This window comes from Hyalella azteca, unplaced genomic scaffold (genome assembly GCF_000764305.2).
Source record: "Hyalella azteca isolate HAZT.00-mixed unplaced genomic scaffold, Hazt_2.0.2 contig11951, whole genome shotgun sequence".
Lineage (NCBI taxonomy): Eukaryota > Metazoa > Arthropoda > Malacostraca > Amphipoda > Hyalellidae > Hyalella > Hyalella azteca.
This window is the reverse complement of record NW_025941925.1, coordinates 1-11,847: the sequence shown is the minus strand read 5'-3', so window position 1 is coordinate 11,847 and position 11,847 is coordinate 1. Positions and strand designations below refer to the sequence as shown.

Here is an 11,847-nt window from a genome sequence, read left to right as displayed (position 1 = left end):
TTGTCCGCAACCATTCCAGACGTACTCGCACCAGCCCACGTTGCCCTGTAGGAAACATCACATTTAATCTAAGTACGAAAGTATGACGATAATGAGGTAATATTAACTAAAAAAATATTATTATGGTCAAGGCAGGACGTACCGCTTGAGAGCTTGATGCGAATGATATGATCTAATTAAGAATTTTGAACGGTTAAGGACGGTATGCAGTCCAAAGAATAGAATGGTCTTTCTTACATGTGGGTAGCATGGGAATTGCTACCTGAGCATCTTAGACCTTAGAGGATCGTCTCTCTAAAATAATCATAATAATATTTACCCAGGTAAATGCCCTCACCATGCACCTAAATGCCATCACCATTAACCTAAATGCCCTCATTATAAAACCAAATGCCGTCACCGGCCGGGCACCTAAATGGACACACTATGCGCATAAATATCTAAATTATGCGCTTAAATGCACCCAATATACACCTAAATGCCGTCACCAGTCACGTAAATGCCTCGATCATTATGCACCTATATAAATACCCTCGTTATGCACCCAAATGCCCTCACCTTCCCGTCTTTGCAGGAGTTGCAGCAGGGATTCTTCAGTTGGCCTTTGATGTACAGCTTTATGAACTCTTCAATGGCTGTGGCCATATAGAATTTGTTAATCATTGTTCAAGGGCTGTGGCAATATATTGAAATCAATGTTCGGTCAGGGCTTGAAATAGATGATAATTTATAATTATGCAAAAGGCTCTTCTTTAAAATAGTACAAGGCTATTTTAGAAAGGGGAACTCACTTATAAATCAGTATTAAAGAATATTTAAACAGAAAATTTTCGTATAATTCTATATTCCTGATTCAATACGGGTCAAAATAAAAAATTTTAAGTTGTTCTACATATATAAGGAAATAAAAGTGCTTCATTAGACTTAGCATAGCATAAAATAGCATAGTGAAATCGGCGCTGACGAATAGGCCTGATGCGGCCTGTCGCCGATTTTTGTACTTTTCGTGGCTTGTCCATTGGAGATCTAAAAACAGGTCCTTCTACCGGATCTTCTCCAAACTGTCGATAGTTTGAAATACAGTATTTCCTTGACTTCCACCGGGTTCGATATGGTACTAGGCATTTCAAGTCTGAACATATATTTCTCCATAGCTTTATCTAGTCTGTTCTTGAACGCGTTCTTACTTGGAGCGCCAACGATGNCAAGATTTTCTTTAATGTAATCTCATTTCGTAACACTACGTAACAATCGCTAATGATTCAAGGCAGATAATTAGCTTTTGCTACCGTTGTCAGCCCCACAGGAGGTGGTTGATAATCAAGTTAACAATCAGTCAATCACTCTCATATCCTTAATTCCTTATTACACAGCACGCTTGGAAGATTGACACTGCGATTGATACTCCTACTGATATGGTCATTTTCTCGATAAAAGTGCCACCAAAGCTCGATTAAATAGGGTGCCAAAGACACAACGTTCAGGGTCCTATGAAAAAAATAAGTCAGAAGAGCCGCAAACTCTGTTAATCGTCTAGGGCAGGGGTCTCCAAACTTTGTGGCCCGCGGGCCACATCCGGCCCGCCACATAATTTAATCCGGCCCGCCAGATGAAATGAATAATCAATTATTGTACGAATGGCATCGCAGAATTATTGAAAGCTAGGGCCTGTTGACTGGTGGCGCTTAGCCCGAGTCGGTTTTCTTCTCTCGATAGTATGACGTACAGATACTAAAACTGGTATAGGTATGTGTTGTGCATTAGAACCAGTCCGTTGTGTTTAACTGTATATTGTGGGGAAGTAGGCCGAATGGGGCTTCGCTGCCCCCATTTCAGGGAGCACATCACTGTACAACATTCTTTTCTCTGTACTCTGACTGTACCTATATCTATTCCTTTGACAATATGAATTAGTGGCAATGATTTTTTTATTCCTTCGGCCCGCATAAATATGGGAAATACATAATGTGGCCCGCACATTGAAAAGTTTGGAGACCCCTGCTCTAGGGTGATGCTGTAGGCGAACGCCGAGGTAACTCATCAAGAGCTTTATTCAACAGGAACGCAACATCCTGGAACAAAATAACACTACTACAAACAGGAAAAACTGTAACGTAATAAGAATTTATTCATATGTGAAGGTCTTACACATAACGAAACTATTTACAGAATACTTACAAGAACAGTAGTTGTAGGTCTTCAACGTACAAGAGCGGAGTCAATGCTAACAATGGTCACTAGTTCTAGAACGAAGCAACTTACTCGTAGAACTATTGTACGGAATACTAGGTACATGTGGGTACTACAATAGAAATTTCATGGCAGGTGAAAACCGTCATGTCAATCCGACTTGCTTGGATCTCGAGCGACTAGACACTTCTTCTAAAAGCAATCATTCTTTTATCGAAAAACTTTTTAACTTTGTGTCCATTAGACTGTCCGGCAAAGACAGAAAACAATCAAAATTCACTTCCGTAAAAACGGCGTAAACACATTAAGAACATTAGCGTTGCCAGCATCAGATAATATATTTCTCTGATCTATTTTCAAATCGAAAATATCGTCGATAGTCTTAGACTTAGTACTGGCGAAGAGGGCTTACTAGTTCAGAGTAGTTCTCTTCTCAGTTTCGGCAATAACTCTTCCGACCTCCTTCACAGCGGACCTATACAGCTAGCTGCTTTAACTCGATTTCCTGCTTTGGTGTATAGGTTATTAAAGCTTGCAATATATGCACCACGAGCCAGGTTCTCACAGTCCCGACAGAGCCAGTGAAGTGATTCTGTTCTATATGCACGCATCGCTCAAATGATGCACATTAAAACTTATGCAGCATTTACAAGTGACCTTCTGTTTGAACAGCTTTTGCTGACTTTGTTAAGTAAACGTATTAGATGCGTCGGTGGGTGCGTCGGCCCATCATAGAAGCCATTTAATGAGCGCCTGGAGTAATACAGAATAAGAATATTACGATATTCCATAATAAACTGTAGAATGATCGAGATACGACTCCTTAAATGTCGTTTCAAAATTTCAATTTCAAGCGTTGCGAAACTCTTCCTTTTCTACTTCATTATGAATGAAGTTGCATTCGAAACGTCGTAAAATTATCCCGGCAAGGGATGACCGAAGGGTACGGCCGACAATAAAATTCTTTGTTCGTCTTTGTGGTTTACTGTTTTAGGTGAAGAGATATTCATCAGATGAACGTAATTTGCCTGGGAATGAATTGCTAATGGATAAATTGTTTTATACAGCGATAAATGATTTATTCCGATGCATAATTGTGGAGAAATTGTTTATTAAGACTTTTCCTAATGTTACATTTACAATTTGCATCATTCGAATCTGTAGATCAAGTTTTAAATCTTGTCTACACATACAGAGCCACAATACACAAGCTAAACTGTAGCAATTATTGCTTCTTGATTGTGTGATTTTATTCATTTTTAGTTTAGTCGAACTGATGATGGAGCTGGACTCCGAAACGTTTTCAATATCGATATGGTGAATTTTCTTGGCGTTTTCTTTGCTTTTAAATTCCTTGCTTCTTTTCTTAATGAATTTTTAAACGCAACAACACGAGTAATTTTCACCTCAAAAAATAAAAAAAAATCAACATCAGGTAATAAGTCCACGGGTTTTGTATCGAAAAATTCACGTGTCTGGTCAAACTGGGTTCATCCGCTCCGCTCGGGGTTCAGTTTGAAACTCCTTCCAATGAAATTGCAATTTCGCATTGAGAAATTTTTGCAAACTTTGCATCAGCAGCCATGATGTATAATTATTTACCATTCAGCTAATTACCTTCAGCGGCAGTTTTATTTAAGTAAATTAACCAGTTAACCGCCATGCTCAGGTGGCGTTTTATGACTTAGCAGCACAGACTGCGGAAACAGGCAATTAAGGAATGCGGCCAAATTCCTTCATCTTTCCAATTATATATGATCCAAAGAATTACGAAACAAAGCAAAATAAAATAATATGCTTTAAAAATTACTTTTTAAAGACAATACTTCTGAACGATCCAATGTCTTGGATGTTACACATGTGCAATGAATTTCTAATTTTATTTTTAAATATTTAAAAGAAGAATTATTTTTCAAAATTTTTTAAGATATCTAAATTTTGTAAATTTTCAAAAATTATTTATTCTGTCAATTGATTCATGCATTGTCTCTGACTTTGCAATTGTGCAAAATTTCAGATCAATTGGACAGTTCAAATTATGTCATATATGGATTATAAGATTTGTAGCATACGAAATTATTTTTAACTTTTTTTTAATAATGAAAAAAAAAAATTTAATTAAAAAACTATTTATTCTGTCAATTGAATCATGCATTGTCTCCAACTTTACGCAAGTGTGCCAAATTTCAGATCGATTGGACAGGTAGAAGTGTGTTAATTATCGATTATAAGATTTGTAGCAGACAGACAGACAGACAAACAAGAAGTGAAGTTAAAGAGCAGTCTTGTAAGAAAGTTACTGAGCTTATTACTATAATCTTAAACTGAACACAAACGATTTCTTCTAGCTAACGCGATCAAACGAGAGGAGACTTAAATATATTATACCCTAGAATAAATAAAAAATTACTGGGCATATTACTATAGCCTTCAACTGAACACAAGCAATTTGTGCTTGTGAACACGATTAAACGATAGAGATTTGAATATATTCTACCTTAGATTATAAAAAAGTTACTGAGCTCATTACTATAATCTTAAACTGAACATAAGCGATATTTTCTAGTTAACGCGATCAAACGAGAGGAGACTTAAATATATTATATCCTAGAATAAATAAAAAATTACTGGGCATATTACTATAGTCTTCAACTGAACACAAGCAATTTCTGCTTGTGAACACGATCAAACGATAGACTTGAATATATTCTACCTTAGATTATAAAAAAGTTACTGAGCTTATTACTATAATCTTAAACTGAACATAAGCGAGATTTTCTAGTTAACGCGATCAAACGATAGGAGACTTAAATATATTATTCCCTGGAATATGTTAAAAATTACCGGGCATAATATTATACTCTTGAACTGAACAACAGCAATTTCTGCTTGTGAACACGATCAAACGATAGGAGACTTGAATATATTACACCTTAGAATATAAAAAAGTTACTGAGCTTATTAGTATAATCTTAAACTTAAACTGAACACAAGCGAAATTTTCTAGTTAATGCGATCAAACGATAGGAGATTTAAATATATTATACCCTAGAATAAATGAAAAATTACTGAGCATATTACTATAGTCTTGAACTGAACATAAGCAATTTCTGCTTGTGAACACGAGCAAACGTTAGGAGACTCAAATATATTATAAATAAGAATATAATAAAAGTTACTGAGCTTATTACTATAATCTTNTTATTTTTTTTTAATAATGAAAAAAATTATAATTTATGAAATTATTTATTCTGTAAATTGATTCATGCATTGTCTCCAACTTTACGCGAGTGTGCAAAATTTCAGATCGATTGGACAGGTAGAAGTGTGTTAAATATCGATAATAAGATTTGTAGCAGACAGACAGACAGGCAGGCAGACAGACAGACAGACAGACAAACAAACAAGAAATGAAGTTAAAGAGAAGTATTGTAAGAAGGCAAGGAATGTAAAGCAGTTGAAGGAATGAGCTCGAGAGTTAAATAATTCTTAGAATTAGGCAAGTGCGAAGGATGTGAAGGAGTTCGTTGTTTTTAATCACACGATCACGATGCGTGAAGCTTTTCCCACACATTCATAAGTCACGAGACAGAAGGAATTGAAAATTAAATGAGAAATTCATTGTACATTTGTAAGATTGAAGGCACTGGATTCTTTAGAAGTGTTGTCTTTAAAAAGTAATTTTTAAATGTATTAAAAATCATCTCTGTAGGAGATGTATATTTTTAATTATACAGAATTTACTTGCAAATGATCGATACCATTGTTGACGAAATGAGAGTTAACAAGTGTGTTCAGATTTAGGAATTTTTAGCTTTTCCCTTCTATCTATGAAGAATCTTTGACACACATGAACTTGTACAGAAGATTGCGCCAAAGTGTATAGTTCTACTTGCACAAAAATAGTGCATGTAGTTATTTGCAGAAATGGGCGACACTACTAATAAATAATAATTAATACTATTAAGTTAAATCTAAAGGCCTTATCTATTAATTTAGCGGTAGCGCTGTAGCGGCAAAACCTCGTATCGCTACTTAAATATGTAGCGGGCGCTACCGCTACTGCTACAACTGCTTAAATGTAGCGCCGCTACCGCTACTGAAAATGTAGCGGACGCTACATGTAGCGCGCTACTGCCCACATCTGGTTATTTGAAAGATGACGACCAGTGATTAGTGCGTTTACATAAAAGTACAATTATTTTAATGAATTACTTATATTAAAGTGATTCTAAGTTTCGTAGATGTGTTCAACTAGCAGATTATTCTGCTGCTCGCAATAGCTATTGACGGGATTTCATAAACCCTTCATTAGAAAATATTCTATCCATGTTCCTGGTATAATTTCACATAATAAAGGCATAAATTCACATTCTATGCCAATATTTCAAATATGAACGGAATCTAACAGTTCAAATCAAATTTCAATTGTAATAAATTGTATGGTCGATACAATCTGTGTAGCACCAGTGCCTAGCCCTCCGCATGGTCCATGTCAAGTATTTTATACACCGTCACTCTAAAATGTCTTCATTGACAGGCGGGCTTATTCCGGCTTTCCCATTGATATATTTAAAATGAGTTGCAGAATTAAAGACGAAATTTTTCTTCGAACCGGAGGAATAAGCCGTGTTTACGGGGGAATAGAAAGCACGCTGGTATAGAAAAGAAAAGTTCATCATTAAACTCCTGCAGAAATCATAAAAAATATCAATAAATTTGGAAAAAATGCCGATAGTAGGTGACCAGCAGCTCTCACCTAGACATAAGCTAACGCCGGACGCAGAAGCGATCAGCAGGGGGCGCCTCCCGACCGAGTCCATGATAAATTTGACGAAGAAACAAGAGACTGTGGAGCACAGGACGAACACCGTCGCCCCCAACTGGTCTGGCAGCGCTCCTTTGGCCGCCTGTGGAACTCCCATTAATCGTCTCACTGTAACGCTAAATGCTTGTTTAGAGTTCCAGTAATTATTCGACATAAGATTAATTGTACTCACTTCACACACACACACGCTCGAACACGCAGTTACGCCATCGAATTATTCCCAAAATTGATCAGATATGTCAACATATGTTCGTAAATTTATTTTTTTGGTATTAAATTCCTATCACAAGTTCAAGTTTTAAATATAAGTTAATGCCTAATGTTCTCAGCAAGCAAGTTTGTACAAGAAACTTTCAGTTTACTAGAGTCAGGCACTAACTCGATTGTACAGCAGGGCGTTCCACAAATCTGCCCTGAGCAAAACGTTTCTAATCGCTGATAAATCTCATATTATTTTGTAGTGCTCGGAGATCGATCCTTTTTCTTGCAACTACCAGTACGTTCTATATCAATGAGATTCAGATAATAATATATCAAGGTAAATCTTTGGTTAGCGGCAGAATATTTTTTTCTGTAATGGACACGAGAAGTGAACTCATAGTTTCAGTTCATGTGTAAGCAACAATAGAACGTCATGCATAAAAAAATACCAGTAATAAATAACTATTTACCGTCAGCGTTAAACGATTCGTTTTGAAAAAGATTGTGCTTTAATTTTTCTGTAAATCTAATCACACTGAAACCCCTGCCTATCAATTTTGATTATGTATTATATATTTTGAGAGGTAAAATCAAAATACCCTATTCGTCGATAAGAGCTATGACAATATTTCTCTATAAATGTTTCTTCGGATAAAAATTCCAACACATTTGCGAATTATATTCATAGGTGAATGAAGTATAGATAATAAATAACCGCTTAACACTCACGAGGGATGAGATGCAACCATTACCTTAAGAAAGAGGCTACTGTGGGACTCGATGCCAGTTATGCCTGTAAATGTTCGTGCCACGAAGGCCAAGCCGACAATAAGCAGGGGTTTGTACACAGTTGCTTGTGTGATAAGTGACCACGATCGATTTTGTGTCGCGTTTGACTGGACGAATTGCTGCAGCTTCCCAAACTCTTCTTCTATGTCAACGTCACGGCCTTGAAAGGAGAAGCGGTTGCGCATTTCAGGTAATATTTTCTATCTGCGTGCTTCGAGGCTTACAGAGATATCAAATTCCATTTGGCTTTTGCGATTCAGTAAACTATAGTACAATATTACCTCGGAATCTTTGAAGCGCTGCTTTTGCTTTGTCTGTTCTATTTTTGAGTAAATGGAAAGTCGGGGACTCAGGAAAGAAGGGTAACAGCGACGTGCACGCCACAGAAGGACCCAGGCACGCCACAGCGAGTTGCTGCCACGGTAGCCACATGCCCAGGACGTACGAGTACACCACGCCCAACGCATACAGTACACTGAAGCTCGAGCCTGCGCTCATTGTAATACATGCCTCAATGACAAGAAACCTAAAAAATTATCGAAATTAGGTTTGAATTCATGACAGCATGCTAATCATTGACAAAACTATTCCAATATATTGACAAACTATCCCTACATATTGACAAAACTATCCCTATATATTGACAAAACTATTCCTATATATTGACATAACTATCTCTATATATTGACAAAACCATCCCTATATATTGACAAGTCTATTCCTTTATATTGACAAAACTGTCCCTATATATTGACAAAACTATTCATATATAGNATCTCTATCATTCTACAGTGTATTATGGGATATTGCATGTAGTATTCTTATTTTGCATTACTCCAGGCGCTCATTAAATGGCTTCCATGATGGGCATCATAGGAACTAACTTATGTGGTGCATTAAAAAGAAAACTATTGCACGGGTCGATGCAATGCGACTGTTTCCTTACAGATAACCGAATACATTTTTTTTATTGTCAAAGCCCCAAGCTAAATCTTGGGGTGCGTCGACCAAAGTATTTCTCCATTTTTGACTATGATAAATCTCCTATTTATAGCGGCATATGCGCCTGTGCACCCTCATCTATACCTGCTTGATCGCGACTGTCAGTGGCGGGGTAAAAATTTAAGATACGTACACCGTCTCGGACACATCTCCTTCCCTTCACATCTTAACATTTTTCGAGTTTTTTTATAGAAGTAATTTTTTCTATTGCAACCGGTAATTCTTTAGAGGTTACGTGGATTCACACCGCTTCGCGAGAGGAAAAACAGAGTTCACAATTTGAAATAGCTCGCCCTTTTCTGAATTATACTTGTATACTTCAATGAGGTCCCCACGCAGACGTCAATAACTGAGTCAGTTATCGACGTCAGGGAGAAATTTCAGGCGTTTTTCAGCAGAATTTCACCTCCATTTCAGCAGAATTCAGAATTTTAGCAGAATTTCACCTCCAAGTCAGGCGGCAGAATTTTATCAGGAAGATCTTCAAAAACTGGTGCCACGTTATGAGAAGTGCCTTAATATTCACGGAAATTATGTAGAAAGTAGATTAAGGTACAGGCTTTGATGTAAAAATGAAATTATTGCGATGTCATTTTTTTAATTCCTAAACGATCCCTACTTAAAAAACATGCCTCGTAGCTTACAAACTGACCAGAGGCTGCCCTTTAAACCCTGAGCCGAAGCAGTCAAAGAGAAGCTGATTTACGAGCTCACCGAGTCTTAAGCGGCACCCATTTCAGAGTCATGCGCACACAAAAATTTTGTTCGGGTACCGACCCGCAATATATTCCAGCGGCACATTCACTAATAACAAATTAGTGATTTATATTAGAAAAATGAAAGCGCACGTGTACCTGGTGTTACGCGGGTTCATCGACAAAGCTCAAACGAGAGGCAGCCGTATTAAAAAAATTTCACTCATACGAGCTTTATGTATCAACAAAGTAAGTGAATGAATGCTACTTGTGCTAATATAGCAAAAGAGGGAGCAACTGTGAAGAAGATCGAGCAACTGGTTGCATGCGGATAAACAGTTGTCAGAAAGTTTTTGTGCTTCTGGTTTTGTATTAATTCAACTAATACGATAAAAATTTAAATTATTGGAAAGTTTTCCAGATCAGCAATGAAGAATAAATTGTTTCCATGAACTCCATTTGACTTAATAAATTGTATTTCTAATAACTGAGGTCAAGAAAAGCGTCACTCCTGGCCACTCAATTACCGGACTGATTTGCAAACAAATTAAGTTCGAAATTTTCGATCAGGATATATTTTGATGATTTGTGTGGGGATTAACGCAGTAGATTTAACAGCGGCTTTACCAGGCCCTAAACTCACATTTAATCCGGAAACCTTTTAACGATTCTGATAAACAATGGAGGGAGAATTATTCTATGGAAATATTCAACGGAAACTCGGTCACAGGCGAAGAAATCTTTATTAAAGCAAAATATTTAACATTGCAATGAAAATTGTAATCACTTCTTAATTTATTAAAGTGGTCTCAAAAAGGTCAACTTGAATTACAGCATAGCACTCTATTCTTTAGAATAGATCTAAGACACGTCTTTGTAAACCACAGCAAACCAAACAACAAGCAACTAAAATTTGAAAGCCGTTACTTCAAGGTTCAAGTATTGCTGCCCGTGGAAACCTTTAGTAAAGGAAGACGAAGAATTGGAATCAACGTTCAATACTTCCGTATTCAATAAGTTTTGACTTCTCTTCGAAAAGTTCTGATATTTCCTGCAGTGTTTTTCCTTTTGTTTCCTTGACGAACATAGCGATCAGTATTGCTGTAGCAACGTTGAGAGCAGCCAGTGCTAGAAATAAGCCGTATGATTGAAGTGAGTCCTGGAAATGAGTGTGCATTTAATGGGTCACATTAATATAGTGAATATATCAAGCATTTATAAATAGTTTATGATCTGGACGTGGAGATAGTTTTAATGACATTATTAAACTGTGATAATAATTTTTATAATCACAACCTGCTACTGACAAATCTTTTAGTCGGAGATAAAATATATAAATCAGTCTGCGTTTCGTTTAGACTCCTCCGTGTGGCTAAGTAGCTCATATTGTTACTTAAATATTTGCAATATTAATTAATATTAAATATTTTCATCAGTCAAATTAAATCACACTGATATATTACCTCTTGTTGGCTGAACAAAATGACCATCAACAGGTGCATGGTATTTGAACTGAGCACCGTTATCGCACCGGCCTTCTCCTTGAACCATGGTGGTAACATTTCCCCTGGAAAAATATCAGTTATTATGAGGGTTGAAACTTACAGCTGGAAATCGTAAGTTATATAAATAGAATTTTGAAATATAGTTTGACCTTGTAATGCAAAAACTTGTAATGTAAACGGTCTATGTGTGCACCAAAGTCTTTACAAGAGCTCAAAGAATTTTCACTACGGCTAATCATCACCACGAATTGGCCCAATGAGATGACACTGAAAATAAATTATTCATTCGAGAATAATACCAAAGTGCGTGTATATATTATAGTGAAGCTTCAAAAATTCGATTAGTTTTAGATTTGCACATAACTTGACTTAGAATTGATTTTTCTCTAACTAGAAAGTAAAGTACTGAACAATTTCCCTTTAGTGAGCCTACCTAAAAGAACATCAGGCACGCAGGCGTGGCCGATGTTGTAGGCCATGACGTAGACCGTGAGGCAGAGCAGCGGTAACCAGGATACCATCTTCACAGCCTGCTCGCCAGCCTTCTCCAGGATGTACAAGTAGAGCGCCAAGCTTCCTGCCGATAAATATAAGTATTATTTTCTACTTTCTTAGCTTGACAGTCTATCAGGATGGA

General features: G+C 36.8%; 2 protein-coding genes across 2 annotated transcripts; both read right to left on the bottom strand.

Moving 5' to 3' along the window:
* Positions 1-6,949: 6,949 nt before the first annotated feature.
* On the bottom strand, positions 6,950-8,506 carry LOC108676979 (sugar transporter ERD6-like 7; the record flags this gene model as incomplete). Its single annotated transcript, XM_018165121.2, is given in 3 exon segments — positions 6,950-7,100; positions 7,972-8,168; positions 8,290-8,506. Coding segments are annotated over 3 exon segments (565 nt in total), but the record flags the coding sequence as incomplete, so codon positions are not given.
* A 1,923-nt stretch (positions 8,507-10,429) lies between these two features.
* LOC108676978 (facilitated trehalose transporter Tret1-like) lies at positions 10,430-11,808 on the bottom strand. Its single transcript, XM_018165120.2, has 3 exons — positions 11,644-11,808; positions 11,169-11,272; positions 10,430-10,864 (listed from the first exon to the last, which is right to left on the bottom strand). The coding sequence occupies exons 1-3, from the start codon at positions 11,729-11,731 to the stop codon at positions 10,694-10,696; spliced, it is 363 nt and encodes a 120-aa protein (XP_018020609.2). The 5' UTR covers positions 11,732-11,808; the 3' UTR covers positions 10,430-10,693.
* Positions 11,809-11,847: the final 39 nt, after the last annotated feature.